General features: G+C 27.3%; 1 protein-coding gene across 2 annotated transcripts; it reads left to right on the forward strand.

The window, feature by feature from the left end:
• The first annotated feature begins 1790 nt into the window (after positions 1–1790).
• Pcb (Pyruvate carboxylase) lies at positions 1791–22415 on the forward strand. 2 transcript variants are annotated; one of them, XM_083090480.1, is made up of 14 exons: positions 1791–1916; positions 10294–10849; positions 12008–12327; positions 12444–12594; positions 13753–13964; positions 14640–14842; positions 15098–15359; positions 15785–16103; positions 17459–17509; positions 18386–18853; positions 19015–19404; positions 19695–20130; positions 20217–20613; positions 20912–22415. In XM_083090480.1, the coding sequence occupies exons 2-14, from the start codon at positions 10717–10719 to the stop codon at positions 21158–21160; spliced, it is 3591 nt and encodes a 1196-aa protein (XP_082946606.1). In that variant the 5' UTR covers positions 1791–1916; positions 10294–10716; the 3' UTR covers positions 21161–22415. The 2 variants fall into 2 exon arrangements, with proteins under 2 accessions (XP_082946606.1, XP_082946607.1); XM_083090481.1 differs by lacking the exon at positions 17459–17509.
• The last annotated feature ends 710 nt before the right edge of the window (positions 22416–23125 follow it).

Below are 23125 nucleotides of genomic sequence, written 5' to 3' on the forward strand. Positions count from 1 at the left end.
AAATATTGACTAATTCTTAAGTTATGAAAATAAGATACATAAATTATATTTCTCTATCAAATAAATTTGTAAAAGATTATATATTTATTATATTAATTATATGTATAGAATGAATTAATTTAAAGAAGGAAGATAATTTTCTCCCCATGGAAATGCAAATATTTAAAAAACAAAATTTTTTAGCGAAACGCCAAAATAGTTTTCAGTGATAACTTGATAAACTTGATTCGGAAGTCAATACACAATGCGCTTCCAAGGATCTTAATCTTGTTAATCAAGTGATGATTATATTGACGCATTCGCGGTATACAAGATTAAAGGCTACATTACGAAATTATTAACACCTTGTGTTCGCGTTACACGGTCTATTCACATTAGCTTAGCTAGGCCAATCAATTTTGTGTACATATATTATTATTGTACGTACGTAAACTCGAAGTATCTGTTACGAACACGGCGGATAATGTAAGTAATCAATTAGCCGATATTTAAATTTTACGTATAAACCTATTGGAAATAATTACATTGACAAAACAGTAACGGAAAACTTTATTTATTACAAAAAATAAGTTGTTTTTGCACTTGAATATACTTGAATATACTTCTGACAATTATCAAACAAAATGTGGTTTTTCGTAGCCGAGTCAACTATTTAAACCGCACATATGTGCTATCTCTCCGCTATAATCCTATCAGATGCCTCGACACGTATGTCTCGAGAATCACGATACGGCTTACCGAATGTGGTCCGTTTATTATTGAAAATTGAATTGTTAATTCAAGTTGGGAATGGAGTAGCTCACGCCTAATTAGGGTCTATAAGTGTATACAAATAAATAAAACGTTGAGAAACAATCCTGCATTGTTCATATTAAATTTGTAGTTTTAGCAACTTTGTTGTTAAAACTTTTTTAATACTTTATCAAGAATTGCATTACTGTTTTTCAAAGTTTCTTAAAGTGCAATTATTTTAAAATCCACAATCGAAAGAAAACAATTTAACAAAATTTAATTAATTATAAAATCAAGTAGAATAATTACTTTTATAAACCATTGCAATTTTTTAATAATAAGTGACATTTTTCGATTTTTTTCAATTATTGTATAAATATTTAACATTTTATATAATTATTCTAATAATTAAATTATTATGCTAATAATTATTATTTTCTATCATCATGTTATTTTATTTATCTGATAATCTCACACATATGTCACTTGCGAAATTGCTTCAATCCTGGCCATAAAAATATTCAGAAAATTTTTATATTCTTTTGTTTTTTCAATGTTCTTTATTATTATCTTATAGATTTGCAATTTTTCCTAGCAGTTCAGATCTATCTAAATAATTGTATTTTTTCAAAATAGAAATAGTAATCATCAATGACTTCTCAAATGAAGAACATCCAACGAAACTTACATAAACTATTATCTTATATTTAGGTTTCTATCAATTTTATTGTGTTTATTGTGTTAATTGAAATTTCAAGATTATTTAAAAATTTTAAAATGTCTCCAATTTTGTGAAATTATTATTATTATTATTTATTCAAATATTCCTCATTTTTTCAAAATCTGATTTTTTAACTACACTTTTTACTTGAAATTTTTTTCGCAAAACGCAATAATATATATTTTTTTCATGAAACATTTTTCAAAATCTAATATTAACGTGTTAATCAACAATCTCGTCGCGAAGGGAACAATCAGAAAAGCTTGTCGAGCATTTGTACTGAAGAGATGGCAGCAGCACACTCGTTCTAGTTAGAATTTACAGAGGCAAGGCGCAAGTTCGACTAACAATTACCACCTCTATTTCTGTAGTCGTCGAGCGCGTGTGCCAGGGAGACTGTTCAGTGTGGCTTAGACTTCAGCCGGACGGAGTCTGGCCAGCCTCGTCCCCGGCGTGTGATACAGTAAGTACACGAAATCTGACTGAAGTCGACAAGTTTATTCGCATGATCACCTTGACCGGTATATCGTTGATATCTGGATACGTTATTAATGTGCGTGTTTACCTAAATTGGAGTATAATTTCTCTCAATACTCCAAGTGTACGCGAATAGTGAACGGTGTATGCAAATGTGCGAATAAGTGCAACGTTCATTATTTCACGACGAGGAAAATTCGTTTCCCAACCACAATTGCGTGATGAATTTTTCCTTGGATACTTTGCTAGCGTCAATAAATAAAGCATAATGGGAATGATATATTCTTATCTGTTTCGAATATGCCTATAATCTGTGTTATAAAATTCTTAACTAATGATAAACATGCAAGAAGTATATAAATAATACAATAAATTTAATATTTTAGATGTTTTAATATTATTAATATTAATGAAACTTATAATTTAACTGCTGACGAAATTTTGAAAAAGAAAAATAATATTTTGTATATTGTTTTATCTCTTCCGTTAGTAATATTAAGATTTATAGTAAAGATTTATAGTAAATGTTGGAAAATATAGCTTTAATTTTTAAACTTTAACAAATGCTAATATTTTAGCTTTGAATTATTTAAAATATAAGATATTACGTATATATATATATATATATATATATATATACATACTTGTACCTATATATTTCTACGCATCTTGATTCGCTAATAACGATTTGCTAATTCGAATTTACTTTCTAGTTTTGAAGGTCATATATTTAAATATTATTATTCAACTTATTTACACAAAGATACATAATCAATTTAGAAATGTAAAAACTTTTAAATTTCTTGCGAATTTAAAAATTATTGTATATAATAGCAAATAATTTTTCGCGTACATATACATATCTTGAGTTTACGCTATTGGGAGTTATGTCACTCATATGTTTGCGCAAGTGTTAACAATTTAAATAAAGTAATAGAATTTTTTTCATAAATAAATTATGGGAAATTTTCACGTTTGCAGTAATTCGTTATAATGCAAAGTCAAAAGTTGCGCACTTCGATATTAAGTAGCATATGTCAAAAAATAATCAAGGTTATATTCTTATCGCTGAAATAGGGAATAAAACTTGAATGTTTTCTGAGTGATCAAAATGCATTATCTTCGAAGGAACCAAACATAACGAAAAGAAATACATATTGCTGCATGATGATATGTGATAATGAAACCGAGGCAATTTACATAACCAGTTTCCATTAATATACATTACATATTTGTGTTGCTTTTGTGCGAAAAAAATTGAGAAAGTTATTCAGATATTGATGACATAGTGCTTAATAAAGATAAATAAAATAGTAAATAATATACAACAACTTGTTAACAATAATTTATTGTTAAAAAAATTGTATATATAAAGATAAGAATATTAGAAAAATTCATATAACACAAATATATATATATATATATATATATAAACATATAATTTTATATAAAAAATGGTAAAAAAATTTATTTCTATTAGATCTAGTATTTTTCTTTAATTTATAGCGAACGTATATACACATATATTGATAGTTCCCTCATATCTAGTACTAAATATACCTGTAGTAGTGTAGTGCTAAATATATCCTAATAATATCATGACAACATTATGTGTGATTCAAATAAAATCGCGAGTTTTAAATTATGGCATTTAATATTAAATATATAATAGAAATACGCAAACATCAGAAAAAATTTGAGACATATTTTGCAGTCTTAAAATTGCAATTTTCCATGTTATATTAACTTTACATTGAACAATTTTTTAATTTGTTTTTAAAGAATTAGTTTAACCAATTATTGGCTATAGTTACAATTCTTTGTCCCTGAATCGCATATATAATTACGTGCTGGATTAAATGCTCACATGTATGGCACAATCATATATCTCTATTTTTCATTTGTTTAATGATGGCGATGAGTGATCCAGATGGATCAAGGCAGACTACGAGACGCTACTTTGACCGAATAACCTTCATTGCGGTGCATTTCGAGATTCATTCGCATGTGCACGATTGTGATGCAACGTGAAAACTGCAGATAGCACGTGCGCAGCGCGTCATATGCGAGACTGCTAAATATTTTTCTATCTCGTTCTTCCTCTCGATACTTCACTGTCATCACTGTGTTTTTGCGTAATCATATCTTTCACGAACTTTGCCCTCACGCAACTTGTGTGTGTGAATATCGCATTTTATATTCAGAGGACAGTAAATTGAACAAACAAAAGTTGATTATTTCTTCTATTATAATCTTTTTTCAAATTATTTTTCTATTTATCTTTATTTCTATTTATCTTTATTTTCTATTTATGTACTTTATTTTTTTCATTTTTTAACATATTTAGATATTATATATTTCTTCTATTGTAAAGCTGGACGCAAAAGCAGATTTTTTCTCTTCGATAGTTTTCATTTTCTAGTTTTTAATTAAAATATACATAATAAATCAGTTGTTTTCAATAGATTCTGTACAAAGTTTTTATCACGAGGGATCAATACAGCTCTAGCGCATATATTGACCTATTCTTATTATAATATGATTCTTCTACGAGTTGCCAAGAAATGATGCCAATGAACTCAAAAGTTTTTTATGTAGCACAGTCTTTTATTTGTTCCGCTGCAATTATATTATACTTCATATTTCTTTACCACGCAAACTGTGTGTGCGCATAAAAACATTTCCTTACGTAGGTGAAGCTAATAGTGGTATAAAACATTAATTGCTAACATGAAAAAGAAATATACATACATATATATATAACTCCCTTCATATATCTCATCATTATTTCGTTGTTAACACTAATTTACATTCTTTATAATAGAATGACAATCTATGTCCAATTCATTTTTACTTCAATTAAATCACATTGTTAAGCTGATTAAGTAAATTAGGAAGTTATCATGATACATTTATTAATTATATTTTAATTGCTTATCAATTGCACTTGAACTTAACAAACAATGTATGAAAATGCTATATATATATATATATATATATATATATATATATATATATATATATATATATATATATATAGATAGTGAATCAGCTGTCTCTGACGCCACGGCGTTGTCATTACTACGGATCAATACTTAAAAGTATTTCACAGTGTTTTATATACATTTATACATCCAATAGTAATAAATAAATGTTTCTTAATAATATAATAATGGGTACATAATGTTATCAATCGATAATAATAAATAAGTATAAAATCTTTCGTATGTACAAAAATAATACGAGCAACAATTGATAGAAATTCTATTCAATTATCAACTCAATCTTACACCTAAACCTTAGAAAGTTGATTGGTGAAAATGAAGCCAATCATAGTTCACTGTTTGATTGAACTGCAATCATACGATTGCATTATCTATCTAGAAGACAAATATCAGGCAATCCAATTCTTTTAAATGTTATCATAATCTATAATTAGATTCACATAACAATTTATTCATTTCAATTTATTTGTATAAATTATAGATTTGATAAATAAATAATAAAATAATTAGTTTAAATAATAAATAGTCTAAATAATAGTTTGAATAAATTCATGCAAGTTCTGACAATAAAAATCACTATATCATGGATATGGTAAAAAATGATTTGTATTAATTGTAATCTATAAAAAGTTTATAAATTAATTATGATAGTGACAATATTTGAATGAAAAAACAATTGTAATATATTTTTTTCTTCTGTAATATAATTTTTTCCCAAAACTTTAAAAACATTTAATAATATATGGCCAATAAAAAATATGCTATAATAATAAATATTATTTTATTATTATAGTGTTTATAGTATTTTTAGTGTTTTATTTATAGTGTTTATAGTATTTTTTTGTTCGCTATATAATAAATATTATATTATATTGCACTGCGCCAAGATATATATATATATATATATATACACGGTGAGTCATTTTAATCTATAATCCCAATTATCTCGTTGGCAAAGCATGACAGAGAAAAAATTTTCCCACAAAAGTTGTTTGTTTCTTTGGGAGCCATAAGATGGCACCATTGGTTTGACCTTAAAGAGTCATTTGAAGGTCACGTGAAGGTCACCTTCAATTTCTTAAATGGAACCTACATTTTCTCATTACATATTCTTGTAGCTTATCTCGAGAGCTTTCCAAAACACTATAATTAAGTATTTTTTCATTAAGTACTTTTCGAGTTATGAGGCTTGATTGAATAATTTCTTAATTTTACATAAACCGTAAAATATCTTGTAAAATATTCATTTTTCGATTATCTTACCTTAATACTTTTATGTACAAAATAATGAGAGGAATCAATTGGTGTAAAGAAAACACATAATTGTTTCGAAAAAAAAAATGTAATTGTTAATTGCAAATTACATTTCTTCTTTCGAAATAATTATGTGTTTTCTTTACACCAATTGATTCCTCTCATTATTTTGTACATAAAAGTATTAAGGTAAGATAATCGAAAAATGAATATTTTACAAGATATTTTACGGTTTATGTAAAATTAAGAAATTATTTCAAGCCTCATAACTCGAAAAGTACTTAATGAAAAGGTACTTAATTATAGTGTTTTGGAAAGCTCTCGAGATAAGCTACAAGAATATGTAATGAGAAAATGTAGGTTCCATTTAAGAAATTGAAGGTGACCTTCACGTGACCTTCAAATGACTCTTCAAGGTCAAACCAATGATGCCATCTTATGGCCCCCAAAGAAACAAACAACTTTTGTGGGAAAATTTTTTCTCTGTCATGCTTTGCCAACGAGATAATTGGGATTATAGATTAAAATGACTCACCGTGTATATATATATATATATATATATATATATATATATATATATATAGAGTATTAAAATCTTAAAAATTATCCTTATAATAAAATAATTATTTTCTTATTTTAGTTTTTGTTTAGTTTTTTATTGCATTTTAAAATACCTTCTTATTTGCATTTATATTTTATATAATATGTATTAATTTTGTCAGCTCTATCATACATACACATGTCGTATTATATTTGTTTTATCTTATTTTGTTATCAGATCATTAACTTTAATTCTAATGTCTTATCAACGCAATGACATACACGAAATTCACAAAGTGTAAGAATCTACATTTTCGAAAAAATTTTATTGCATCTATTTTGCGTGTAATAAAGAACGAAAGAAATCGAGAACACAGCGACACGTGTTTTGCGAATGAGAGGTGAATAGTTCACGCGATTAATGTTATAGATGTCTCGATTTCGTAATCGATAGTTTATTATTCGCGATCGAAAGTTTTGAGGACGATCGAAATTATATTTATAAAAATACAATCTGGTGAAAAATCATAGACATAATTCTTCGATCGAAAGTGCGAAGAAATTTCAAAAGGTTGATTGCATTTACTCGTGACTTGCAAAAGCATGCCACGAATACGAGATCAGATAGAAATTCCGATAGAATTCAAATAGAAATGTCTTTCGTTCTACATATTTTATGATTAATTCATATCACGCAGTTTTTTCATAAAATTGTTATTCATAACGAATAATATTACATTTTATTTATCAAGCAATCTTGTGTAATTTATAGCAACTTTATTTAATGACGTTTTATATGTTTACATAGGATACAGAATGTATATGTATATGTATAATATACGTAATGAATAAAATATATAATTATCATTTTTATTATAACACAATTAATAAATAATTATGTAAATATACATATAATTTAAGAATATTAATATTTTATTTTATAAATCATGATTATACATATATATAATCATAACTTATAGCCATTAAATGATATTTATTACTAGGATGAAATTTTCGAAGATGTATCAATTGTCTCGATGATAAATTTATATTTAAAATTATTTTAAATGTTTCTTCTGTTTGCGGTGACAAACAGCAAGATAATTTCCATTGCACAAAGATTTGTCCAACATACATCCTTATAGAACATATATGTTTTACAAATAGCATGAATGAAATGTATTAATTCCATGTATTGGTGAATATTAAAGTATTCCTTATCGGCATCACGTGGTATTTTTTCGATAATTTCGATAATTATTATAAAAAGCGTCATTTATTCTCGTTATCACTCGTTAGGAATGTCAAACAATGAATTTAATTGATATGAATCACTGCTTGAAGACAGGAAAATACATCTTGATTTGCTTGCAATTATCGCAACATTAATAGATAGTATCAATTAATTATATAATCAAAAATTATATAATTATTATATAATAAATATATATATTTCGTAACACATAATATAATCTTAGAGTAATACTAATGCATTTAATATTCAAATATATATTTAATTATTATTAATTTATATTTTTCAATGTTTTTAAATACATATATAAAGATAAATAATGAATATAATCATTACTATATTAAAACAGAAGAAGTAATCAATTAAATTAAGTATTAAATATAATATCTTTAATTAAATAAAATTTTAAAATAAAGAGAATGTTTCAAGAATTGGAGAATATTTTATTGCTTTTTCAATATAATTCAATTACTTTATCGATTGCTCAATTACTTTATCAATCATTAAAGTATAAACTGCTCCACTTTTAGATTTCGTTATCAATTGTAACATTTAGTAAATAATAGAGTCTATTCATGAAACAGTTTCACGTCGCCAGCTTCTAACTACATCATAGTTTATATTGTGTCATATCCTGTGTGACATCTCTCAATGCATTATATTCGCCTGATACCTCTCTCACGTTTGCAAATATATTTATATCTTTTTACATAAGCACGATAACGAAAATAAAGATTTACGTAAACGCGATAACGTAAGTAAAAAATCAATAATAGAGATTAATAAAATGAAAATTGTCATACTTTCTCATAAAATTTATTTGTTACGCAATTTATTACCGTGCGATCTTCGATTGATATTGATATATATTTTAACATACGATTTATGTTGAAACATATCAATTAATTAACATAAACATTTACTAAAAAAATATATTCGAGAATTAACTCATAAAAATTTTTTCTATTCATGAAAAGGATTTCAAATATACATCTTTTATGTTGAAACTATAAAGCGAAATGCGTCACTAGAATGATTTAGTAGTATTAAATTAATAATGTATTGAATGGTCGTTGACCATTGATCAAAGATGTTTTAAAGAACGCACATATAATCATCGTCACAAACAACACTAACGTATTAAGAGCACTAAATTTATTTTGAATATTAAATTTATTTTGAATATTTATAAGCAAAAATATTTATAAGCAAAAATTTTACGTTTAACTTTACGTATACTTATAATTATATAGTTATATTCGTATAATTATATTCGTATAAAATTTTGTCTAATAAATTTTCTTTCATAATTTCTTTTTCTATGTGAAATTTATTCTATTAACATTTAATATTTTCTTTTGGAGCTTATAAACACAATATTGTTAACACTTATTAATAACATCTAACATATTTTTTATTGTTTCTTTATGCATATAACCATCATCCATTTTATTCTCCAATGCGATTGTATGTTTATTTATTACAAAGCACAGAATTTTCGTAAAAATGTCTCTGCGCTGTGCATTTCCTTCACATTCAAATAATGTGAATCACGTGACCATATCATGTTATAGCAGCGTTAAAAGTACGAATTGATAAATATTGTATCATACGATATCGTACGATATCGTGTGTGGTAAACTGAACTATATCAACACGCTAATTCAGATTTGCACTTACAATTCATTCGGTACAACGTTACGTTCAATGTCAGCCATAATACGTCAATAATCTAATTTAAAGACAATCTTCAGTGTATTGCGGTGTAATACGATCTTTCTTATGTTTGACTTGTTATTGTTTTATATTGTTTCTTTTTTGTCGGAAATTAATATTTTAACTTGTAAAATAATGAAAAAAGATTTCTCAAATAAAATGTTACTTAATAAAGAATAAAAGTAGATTCTTCTTTTCAAAAAATAAGATATTGTTTTCCATCACAATATAATAATTTTCTTGTAATAAAACAATTTTCTTTCTTACATAATGTTTTAATTTAAAATATCTAAAAAAGTCATAACATAATTAAATAACTTAAATAAATCTTATCTCATAAACAATAATTACAAGGTACATATCCACAATTTCTATTATTGTATGAAGAAAGACATATTTTTAAATATAAAAGTTTTAAATATAATTCGTAAAAAATGACAAGTATATAACAGATAATCTATTAATCTATTAATAATCTATTAATTTAGAAGTGAAAACCAGATAAAAAAATTGCAAATTATATTTTTAGCTGTAATAATAATAGCAATTATATATAAACTGATTGTTATTTAAAGAAAGTCATTTGTCTGTTTCAGAAATACCCGAATAGTTGGCAAAATAGCAAGAGATAAGTGATATTTTGTTTTAAAAAATAAAAAGTGACATTTTAGTGCTTAATGAAAACACTCGTGTTGTGGGACAAATATTAAGTATTTTCCGATAAACTGAAAACTACCTTTAGTGATAACTACTAGACATTGTTATCTCAAAGTAAACGAATTGTCGAGTGCGAGCTTGAAGGAAGAACGAAATACACGCGCGCGGAAGGAAATAGCTTTAAAACGCAAATACTAGTCCAAATATTTAAGACGGCCTAAATATTAATAAGAAAATAATTTGCTTGGATAAAGTAATTAAGTGTAGATAATTAAATTTGTCTTTTAATTTTATACGATATTCGTATTAAAGTATCAAGATAGTGATATTGTGATTTTGACGAGAACACAGCGACCGACAAAATGCATTCCATACGCGCTCATCACTCGTTGAGTAAACACAGAAGTGTTTTACAAATATGGAAGATCGCTGCAAGACACTTCGCCGCAGATGTAGAATACAGACCAATCAGGAGCGTCCTCGTCGCCAATCGAGGTAAATAAATTAAGTATATAGATTAAGTATTTTTAAAAAAAAATAATAAACATTAAAGTCTCTCCTTAATGAGATTTGTTAATTTATAATGTAAATTTTCTTTTTCTCAATAAATTAAAAAATGCATTATTGCATTATACGTACAAAGTAATAATATTATCTTTATACACAAATATAATATATTTATGTATATCACAAATCAATATTTAATATATTTATGTATATCACAAATCAATATTTAAATTTACAATTATTGCTGTGCAGTTTCCATTTCTATGATTTTTTTACAACAGAACGTGTATGCATATATATATTCTATGCATTATAATTATTGATTATTATAAGAAAATTAGTTTTATATAAGTAAACAAATTTCGAAAGATCTTATAAGAAAGAAGAAACTTATCTTGTGTAGAAGATAAGATGCAAGACATGTCTTATTACAAAATTTTTCTCGATAACATCACAGATTCATTAACACATTTGTTAGATATGTACTATAAAAATTTGTACATATCTATAGAAATAGATAATAGAGATAGTAAAGATATTTACTATTATTTATTTTAGCACAAATAATTGTCTGCAAAATTTAAATCTGCTTTTATTCTGTTATATTTTCACGGTGTTCTATTTGCATAATTGATGTAATAATAATTATAAACTTGTTATTATAAATATTATAAATTAAAGCATTATCATGTTTTGCAAATAATTGTAAATAAGATTTGCACTATAAACATTGCTTGAATACAATTGAAGTTAATGAATGTTAGGTATTTGCTCATTTTTAGAACAAGATTACGTGATTAATCAAGAGCAACAGCATTATTCCTGATATAGAAGTATGAAATGATTTAAACATCGCGGGAATCTAGCACATTGCTAGATACTCCGCTTAATTAATCTGTATCTTATAACACGTGTACTACGCGTGTTGTATGCGTGAATTTCACATAAGAAATGAATGATAGTTTACTATCCCAAAAAGTTCTAAAAATCGATTTAATTTTTATTTATTAATTTCTACTCATCATTATAATAAAAATATAAAACGAAACCAATAAAAAAATAATACGTTTTAAATTTCTCCTCTGTATATCCGACTTCTTATAATTATATTTGAAATTTTAATACATGAGTTTAATAATGTTACAGGAGAAATCGCCATTCGCGTGTTTCGTGCCTGCTCGGAACTCGGTATTCGCTCCGTAGCGATTTATTCGGAGCAAGATAAAATGCAAATGCACCGGCAGAAAGCGGACGAAGGTTACTTAGTAGGCAAAGGATTACCTCCGGTTCAAGCTTACCTGAACATCCCCGAGATCATCCAAGTTGCCAAGGAGAACAACATCGATGCCATACATCCTGGTTATGGGTTTCTGTCAGAGAGATCGGATTTTGCTCAAGCGGTGACTGATGCTGGCATTAGATTTATCGGACCTAGTCCTAAAGTTGTTCAGCAAATGGGAGATAAGGTATTTTAATCCTTAATTCCACAACATTCCATATCATTGATTCTGCAAATACTCGTAGTTCTCCAAAAATTCTTGAGCCAGAAGTCAAAAGTATGGTATGTACATCCAATCGATAGGTGGCTGCTAGACAAGCCGCAATTGAAGCTGGGGTGCCCATCGTTCCAGGAACAGATGGACCGGTAACGACTTCCGACGAGGCGATAGAATTCTGCATGAAACATGGACTTCCGGTTATCTTTAAGGCAGCGTATGGAGGCGGAGGACGAGGTAAATTTATAATTTTAAATATTAAGAGTCAATATTTCGTTTTTCTATCTAAATATAAAAAAATATTTATAGTACTTTATAAAGTAATTCATAAAAGCCTTTTTCAAAGGTCTCATAAAAATCTTGATTATACTTTAGATTTTAAGATAGAAACTTATATTTAAATCTTAATTAATTGATTAAATCTTAAATAACTCAAGTCTTTTCCTCGCTTCATTGAAATAAACAGTGCTTATATAAGAACTGTGTTAACTCTTATTTTATGAAACGAGACAATTATGTTACTCGTCGATCATTAAAGCATTTTAAAGAGAGAATACAGGAAACATATAATATGTAAGATACATTTTGAAACTATTATTACTCAAGCTGTCATAATATATCGCTCTAAGTTAGCAATAAAGTCATCTCTTGCTAAAAAGTGTTATTTTTCTTTTAAAATTATTATTTTAAAAATAATTCAATGTTTTGACATTATTTAATTTAGCATATCAGATTTAATTTAAAAAAGTATTATTTGGTAATCATTCATTAAAATTATTAATATATCAATCCATAAAAAATAAAATCACATAAAAAATAGAAATAAATAAAAAAAAATCAAATTATGTAATAGATTATTGCTCTATTAAAAACATAATTAACATAATAATGCATATAAATCATATAAACGAAAAATGTATTTTCTAATATATAATGTATGAGTGTGTTGAAAACCATTCGTTCCTTTTTGAATAATGTGAAAACCATTTACACACAACATATGGTTACAATAGATTATTTGATGATAATGGCGCAATAGATTTGCATATTTTACAATTCAAGAAGAACAAATAATATTTGACTAATAGATTTTTAAATACCTATTATTAGTCAAATACTACTTGTTCAAATATCTATGCAAAATGCATAAAGAAAAATCAAAATATATATTGTAAATGATAAATTAAAAATATTCCTTTTTCTTAAGTAAAGAGTAATATTAGTAATAAATTTCCCTTAATAATGTTCACATTAGTTAAATAAAACAAATATAATATTAAAGATAATAAACTTTGATTTTATCTGCTTTTGAAGAAATGCATTTTATAAAATATTTTAATGTTTTTAATATATTTATATTGTAAAATTGTTCTAAAAAATTTTATTATTACGTAGGTATGAGAGTCGTAAGACAAATGGAAGAGGTCCGTGAGATGTTCAATCGTGCATCTTCCGAAGCCGCGGCTGCTTTTGGAAATGGCGCGATGTTTATCGAGAAATTCATTGAAAGACCACGTCATATTGAAGTTCAATTACTTGGGGACCACGCTGGCAATGTCGTGCATTTATATGAACGCGATTGTTCTGTGCAACGTCGTCACCAAAAGGTCAGTAAATCGATTAATTTTAATTTAATGTTGATAATAATCAATTAATCGATTACCCGTACATTAGCCATTGATGTTGCAATATTTTCGGCAATGTTTGTCATTTTTTATATATTGAAATATAATATGTGAGTTTTTTATTCTTATTTTATAAAAAAATATTTATCTGTATTCGCAGTCAGTTTGTATAAACTAGAAAAAATCTAATAATTTAAATAGTGACTTAAAAAAATATCATTTACTGATATCTTATCAAGTCTTTTAGCAGCCCTTGTAAGTTAACTAACTTATATTTAAAAATAGATTATTCGATTACGAGCATTTTAAAAAGATACAGGAAATAGATAAAATATCATACAAGATATATTTTAAAATTATTATTGCTCAAGCTATTATAATATATCATCTTGAGTTAGCAATTTTCTCCTGTGAACAAATTATGAATTTTTTACAAGGCTACTTCAAGGATGAATACAAGGCAAGTCATACATTCTCTGTGACTGTCTTGTTCGAAACGGGGACAATACATATAACACAATCGCATAGGATTCATATTTATAATAGTCCACAAGTATATATAAAGTAGTTTTTTAAAATTAACTTGATTTTATAAAATTCAACGTCCGATTTAATTTTAACTTACGAATAAAAATAATTTTCTCGTAAAATTTGCAGGTAGTCGAGATCGCGCCAGCTCCATCACTATCAACCAAGATTCGTGATAAAATGACCGAATATGCAGTTAAATTGGCAAAACACGTTGGTTATGCAAATGCCGGTACTGTGGAATTCTTAGTCGACGAATCTGGAAATTTTTACTTTATTGAAGTCAACGCTAGATTACAAGTTGAACATACAGTAACCGAGGAAATAACTGGGTAATGAGATACATATAAAAAATGATAAATATATTTTTCTTACATTTTTTGTATCCTCTCTTTCAATCATTTCTCTTCTACTTTTTTTCTTTTTAATAATTAAATATACATATATAATTATAATATTAATATTACATAATTATAATATTAAAATATGTAATAATAATATGCATAATTATAATATATAATTAATTGTAATATTAGATATGTAGTCACTTGTTTTACGCAGATATCATATCATCTTTATTCTTTCAGAATCGATCTTGTGCAATCTCAAATTCGAATCGCCGAAGGCATGACGTTACCGGAGCTTGGTATGACTCAAGAAAAAATTACACCTCAAGGATTCGCGATCCAATGCCGAGTGACTACGGAAGATCCAGCTAAGAACTTCCAACCGGATAGCGGAAGAATAGAAGTCTTCCGTTCTGGCGAAGGCATGGGTATCCGGTTGGACGGAGCCTCCGCGTTCGCTGGAGCTATAATCTCGCCATATTATGATTCGCTTCTCGTTAAGGTAAAATTAACAAATATAAAATAATTATAATATTACCAGATACATCTTATTTTTAATGTAAATAACAAATTATACATAAATGTTTAGTGTAGAGATATTTCATGAGATTATAGTCTATTAAAATAATTAAAAGAAAATATTATTTTTAAATAAAATTTATTCTAATAGATAATTTAATATTGGATATTTGGTTCATATTTAAATAATTTGATTTTTTATTTTATCAATTACATAACACGTAGATTAATTAATTTTTATCATCTGAACAGTTTTACAATATTTTTAATGATACATGATATTATCATTTGCTTGGAAAATTTTTAGGCATATTTATATGAAGAATTTTTCATTTAAAAGCAAAATATATAAGTGCAAAAAGATTTTACATTTGAAAAATATAAATATTATTTTCTGTTTTCCCTCAGGTAATCGCTCATTCTGGTGATCTTCAATCATCTTGCGCAAAGATGAATCGAGCCCTTCGTGAATTCCGTGTGCGTGGAGTAAAGACAAATATCCCTTTTCTATTAAATGTTTTGGAAAATCAAAAGTTTCTCAACGGTATCGTCGATACGTACTTCATCGACGAGCATCCTCAGCTTTTTCAGTTACAGCCCAGCCAGAATCGAGCGCAGAAGTTACTAAATTATCTCGGTTGGGTTTTAGTGAATGGTCCAAGCACACCATTAGCTACTCAGCTGAAACCGGCAGACATCAAACCGCATATTCCACAGATTGCTCTAGGTATATGATCGCTTACTAACGAATATAGCAATAATCTGGGGTAATGCTAAAAGATCCCAAATGTCATTTTTGGATTTATATCCAAATGACATATATGCACTTCAGTTCAGTTTAATTATATGCGAAGCAATTCCCATTAAAATACTTTTTAAGGTTAATCATAAGATACAAACATTCGAATCCGAACCCTATTATAAATTTCGACCTTATAAACATTTGATCCATAATGTGACGAAATTACTAGCCGTAATTAGAACAAAGTCGTGCAGAAGATGTGCCTTCATGGATCAGCAAAACAGGGGTTGTATTTTTTTCTTCTTTTTTTAAGAATAGGATGTCTATTAATTCTTTGATTAATTAATTAACATTGTTATGTGAATGTTGCTACACAGATTAATTTTCAAATATTTAAGAGTGACTGAAGATATAATATTTTTTGAGGCGCTATGATTCTAATAATTTCTAATTCGTTAACAAATAAGAAAAATTGATATAGAAAATATTTTTACACTCTCACATATTATGTATTATGTGCTATAATATATAATGAAACTCTCATTTAATATTTTTATAAATTTACACAAGAGTATCTCTCTGTCAAATTTAACATAATGTTGCATAATTTTTTTTAAATTAATTAACGTACTTTTTTATTTTTTTTTAATGAAAGTAAACAATAACAAACGTATGACAAATTTACAAAAGAAATAATAAACATCCTTTTTGCTTATCAATGACAATTCGTTTCCGCTTTTTTTGCTGGGTTTACAGGAAACACTCTATTAAAGCGTTATATCAAAGATCTTTATGTTATATCTTCACTTCTGGTGTGTTCTTGTCTCTAAATTCAAGCGTGATTATTGCACCGCGCTGCATTAAATACACTGCACACATTGTGCGAATCAATAAATGGGGTCACGAAACATTTTCATGTCTCTACTTATCATCATTACATTAATAACATAATAATAATTATTATAATGATAATGATAATGATAATGATAATAATAATAATAACAACAATAATAATAATAATAATAAGAAGAAGAAGAAGAAGAAGAAAGCATGCTGTTTTCCCTCGTTAGTAATTAATATTAATAATTCTCAATATCTCATCCTCTGCATAATTAAGAAAAAAGTGCATTAATAATTAAGATGTCATTAATATACAGTATGCCTTCACAAGTGGGACAAATATCGAATAAATTAAAATAAATCATGAAAATCTTCTATTTAAAGATTTATCATTATACTCTTATGTAATGACTTGTAATTTTGGATATGTTAATTTCCTTCTCATACACACTTCACTGTTTATAGCATGCTTTTATTTTTTTGTTTGGCAATTTTTTTAGACTTTGCTAAGCTTGCAGCTGCAGAAGAGACCAAAGATCCCGATGTTCCAGGTATGGTTACAATATTATATCATGCTTTTTTTTTAGCTTATATTATGTTAAAATCCATTATTGTGCAGATTGAGAAGATAAACTGTGAGACTATAGGTATAGTATAGCAAAGCAAAATTTTATTTTTTTATTTGTTCTTTTTTTCAGATTGACGAAATTGTATTTATCGAAATTTATTTTTTAATTGATTTATTTTTTATCGAATTTAATAGCAAAATTTAATATACTGGATAAGATAATAAGAAATGAATTGTTGTTAATAAATGCTATTAATAATAATATAAATAATGTAAATATATATTGCTATAATATATTAAAAAATGTGAATTCATAATAATATTAATTTATAAATGGACTATGTTTGCCTTTTTATAATTATAAATTTTGATTTATATTTAATTTTTATTTATATTTTTAATTATATTTATTTTTATTAAATATCTTTCTTTTATGGTTATAAAACATTTTATTTTAAGCATTTTGAAGCATTTCTTCGAATAAAAAGTTATGTCTAATCATATTATATACAATAATATTTAATAACTATGTACAATAATATTTAAAATAAGGATTTTCACATATTCGACATTTTTGTGCATATAATTGCAGAAAAGAATCAATAAAAAATAGTCAATATAAATATAATTAATATTCATAAAGATTTTATATAATTTCATATTAAAGTAATAATTATAAACATATTTATTTCATAAATAATTTATTTTTTATTGACTCCTTTTTAATCAATGATAAATGTCGATAATCTACCGCTTCTAGAAATATTTTGTCGCGCTTATTAACAATAGCATGTATCAAATAACAATCCATTCCTTTCAAAAGAATATCAAACTGATTCACTTCTGCGCTTTTTTCCAGATGTTTTGGATCCTCCGAAAGGATTCCGTCACATTTACAAGCAGCAAGGTCCAGAAGCCTTCGCCAAGGCTATTAGACAACACAAAGGTCTTCTTTTAATGGACACTACATTCCGCGATGCGCATCAATCTCTTCTGGCAACTCGCGTCCGATCGCACGATCTGCTAACGATCTCTCCGTTTGTCGCACACAAATTTAACAACCTCTATTCGTTGGAGAACTGGGGCGGCGCGACTTTCGATGTGGCCTTGAGGTTTCTCCATGAGTGTCCTTGGGAACGGTTGGAGGACATGCGTAAAGCCATCCCAAATATCCCATTCCAAATGTTGTTAAGAGGCGCCAATGCTGTCGGATACACAAACTACCCTGACAACGTGGTCTTCAAGTTCTGTGAATTGGCTGTGAAAACTGGCATGGATATCTTCAGAGTATTCGATTCACTCAATTATCTGCCAAATCTTATCGTTGGTGAGTTTGGAGAAATTTCATTATAATGTGAATTAATAATAAAATATATTCTCCAAAAAGAAATCTTTTTACTCTAATTTAACATACATTACAAAACCGATCTATTAGGTCGGAGAGTTTTCTCATAAAAATTTCCTTATTGAATTCGAGTTCTTCTTCAGGTATGGATGCCGCTGGAAACGCCGGAGGTATCGTTGAAGCGGCAATTTCCTATACGGGCGATGTGAGCGACCCTAATCGTACAAAGTACAATTTGAAATATTATACCGATTTGGCGGATGAGTTGGTCAAGGCAGGCACTCATGTACTGGGGATCAAGGATATGGCCGGATTGCTCAAGCCAAGAGCAGCCGAGATATTGATTGACGCGATCAGGCAGAAGCATCCGGATATACCTTTACATATACACACACATGATACTGCTGGAGCCGGAGTAGCCTCCATGTTAGCCTGTGCAAAAAGCGGTGCCGACGTTGTAGATGTTGCTGTTGACAGTATGTCCGGCATGACTAGTCAACCTTCTATGGGCGCTATTGTTGCTTGTCTTCAAGGTATATTTAAAAAAAACAATTTTTATTTCCTTTATTAACTATTAATAATTTTTTATTTAACTGCACATGTAGATAAATTTTGATTTAATTTTAAATGTGAAAATTGATGAAATTGCATCAATTATACTTATTATTTAAATAGAGAGTCACTATAAATTTATTAATAAAAATCGCAATACATATATTATAAATTATAATATTAATGCACTAATAACATTAATATTAATACATATACATCAAAATTAAGTTAAAATTAAAATTAATAAAATTGTTAATTTATATTATAATAGGAACGGATATTGATACAAAACTGGATCTCCCTGATATCTCGGAATATTCCGCATATTGGGAACAAACGAGAACACTCTATGCACCCTTCGAGTGCACAACAACGATGAGGTCTGGAAACGCGGATGTTTATCTCAATGAAATTCCCGGTGGACAATATACAAATTTGCAATTCCAAGCTTACTCCCTCGGTTTAGGCGAGTTTTTCGAAGACGTGAAGAAAGCGTATAGACAAGCCAATCTCTTGCTCGGTGACATCATTAAAGTCACGCCAAGTTCTAAAGTTGTCGGTGATTTGGCACAATTTATGGTTCAAAATAAACTGACAGCTGATGACGTACTGAAGAAAGCGGAAGAATTATCGTTTCCTAAATCGGTGGTCGAGTTTCTTCAAGGCGCTATTGGTGAACCTCATGGAGGATTCCCTGAGCCATTGAGGTAAGAATATTTTGCACGAACATAATGCATCTCAAATGATTATCTTGCGATTTATTAAATTTAATTTGCATTCGTAATGTCTTCAGATCGAAGGTTCTTAAGGACATGCCACGCGTGCAAGGTAGACCAGGCGCGAGTTTACCACCACTTGACTTTGCCGCTTTGACGAAGGAGTTGAAAGAATCCCATCCACATGTCAGCGAAAAGGACGTCATGTCGGCCGCGCTTTATCCTAAAGTAACGAAGGACTACTTGAATTTCAAAGAACAATTTGGTCCGGTAGACAAATTGGAGACCAGAGTCTTCCTTACGGGACCTAAAGTGGGTGAAGTATTTGATGTCACAATTGAAAAAGGTAAAACTCTTGGTATCAAAACTCTTGCGGTTGCCGAAGATCTTACGAAGAATGGCGAACGCGAGGTATTCTTCGAGATGAACGGCCAGCTGAGGTCTGTGTTTATCAAGGATAAGGAGGCTGTCAAGGTAAATGCAAACTTTTGACATTACCTTATACAAAGTCATTTTATATCAAAATATTATGACTGAATTATAATTAAGATAAAACTAGATAATAATAATAAAATAAATACTATAGAACTAGATAATAAATAACAAAATTAGATAATAATTACAGTGAAATTAAAATAAAATTATCTAAAAAGTTAAGCTAGAAAATGAGATTATCATCAAGATCAAAATTAAAATAAGATGACAGTCAAATTAATATTGAATGTCAATTTCAAACAAAGTACAATTTGCATTTTGTTTATTCTCTATACAGGAACTGCATGTGCATCCGAAAGTGGTGAAAGGCGACAACAATCAACTAGGGGCACCGATGCCCGGTGAAGTGATCGACATCAGGGTAAAAGTGGGCGATACTGTAGAAAAAGGTGTACCCTTAGTCGTATTATCCGCCATGAAGATGGAGATGGTCGTACAGGCGCCGAGAGCAGGAAAAATCAAGAGTCTTGACATCAGCTTGAATATGAGACTTGAAGGAGATGATCTCATCTTGACATTCGAATAAACTTTCGTGTTTCGACAAAAATGTTCCAAGTCATTGTTGCAAGTCTTCTTCCCATAAAGATGGCATGAAATATTTATTGCAAACTGTTTGCTTCGGTAAGATATGATGAAATCTTCGCCATATGAAACCTTCGCCATGCGGAAATTGAATCTAGTTTTTCTTTGTTAAATACTACTTTAAAATTCTGTCTATAGTTACATATTATAGAAGATGTCAATACATTAGACTAATTAGACAATCAATACAATCAAAACTATGGTCCACTTTTAATTAAACAAATATTTCATGAAAAACAAATTATTTCCTCTATTCGTTTTCATTTCTAAAAAAATTCGTTCTAATTTCTAAAATAATTCGTTTTTATTTCTTAAAAAATGTATATTTAGCTTTATTTAAAATAAAATTCAAATATTCTGTATATATTATTTGCACGGAGCAAATGGCCAACATGATTAATGTGATACAATCCAACGAAGCTGCTAAAAGATATCAATTAATACCAAATATAATATATAGAGCATTCATTTAAGAAAATTTATTAGGAACTTAAAAAATTCAATAACAAGATTATTATAAACTTTTCAATATAATACATTTTTCGAGATTTTTGTATAAAATAACTGCAACTGATAAATTGTTAAAAACTTGTAAGAATTTCATATTTGACTATACAAAAAGATGTACATTATATATATACTTTTTTTATACATTTAAAAATGTAAACATAAGTATATATAAAGTAGATTTTTAAGAAAAATACAATTGCAATCAATTTTAAATAAAATCGATGCATTTAAAAAGAAAAAGAGAACATTGACTATAAAAATTATAAAAACTTCTTAAGCTCGATTATTTTCAGTACATCGATATCAATATGCATATTTTATATAAATTGATTGCATCGACACAATTAATCTTATCTGTTTATGGTGAACAATGTACAAAAAAACAAAAAAAAGATCAAACACCTTCTTGTTAGTGTTCAGATTTTATATTAATTGTAGCGTGTATAATATAAGCGATTAGCCTGGTAATTTAATTACGATAACTCAAGCTAAGCCTTCACGAACGATTTAGCAACTGTATGGAAAAAACTTATTCAGGGAATAAAAACAAGAATATTTCTGAAAAAGCTTGTCTTTGTCTTCTAGATCAAGATCAAATATTATGTCTTTTGATAAAAAAGAAATCATCGATCGAAAAAATTATCTTTCACAGAATTATCTTTAAAAGAATAATAAACAAGATATATATATCCATGTTCTATAATTTTATAATTACCTTAACACATTATTTTAAGCAAATTATTATCAAAAAAAATATATGTATATTGTGATATATTAACACATGCTATATTAAAAAGAATAGAAAATAAATATCTCTCTCTCTCTCTCTCTCTCTCTCTCTCTCTCTCTATATATATATATATATATATATATATATATATATATATATATATATATATAGAGAGAGAGAGAGAGAGAGAGAGAGAGAGATATTTATTTTCTATTCTTTTTAATATAGCATGTGTTAATATATCACAATATACATATATTTTTTTTGATAATAATTTGCTTAAAATAATGTGTTAAGGTAATTATAAAATTATAGAACATGGATATATCTTGTTTATATATGTATATATATATATATATATATATATATATATATATATATATATATATAAAATTACTATGAACATTCTCTTACAATAGAATGTAACATATTGACAACATATTCTTCCTCCGCTCATAAAGCTAAGAAAGTATTATATATTACTTATAATCTATGTTTTAAATTATTTTTAAAAAAATTTGTTTTATATTTTTAATTAAAATATATATATGTATTTTTGTGAAGATAGAAAACACATGCTTCAACAATCAATTCAATTACCTTTAGAGTCTGAAAATGTTTTAAAAATAAAATAATATATTACTTATAAATACTTTATTTCAAGTTTTT

The sequence above is a fragment of the Camponotus vicinus genome, unplaced genomic scaffold (genome assembly GCF_025532165.1).
Source record: "Camponotus vicinus isolate PSW18456_S1 unplaced genomic scaffold, iyCamVici1.0 SCAF_2, whole genome shotgun sequence".
Taxonomy (NCBI): Eukaryota; Metazoa; Arthropoda; class Insecta; order Hymenoptera; family Formicidae; genus Camponotus; species Camponotus vicinus.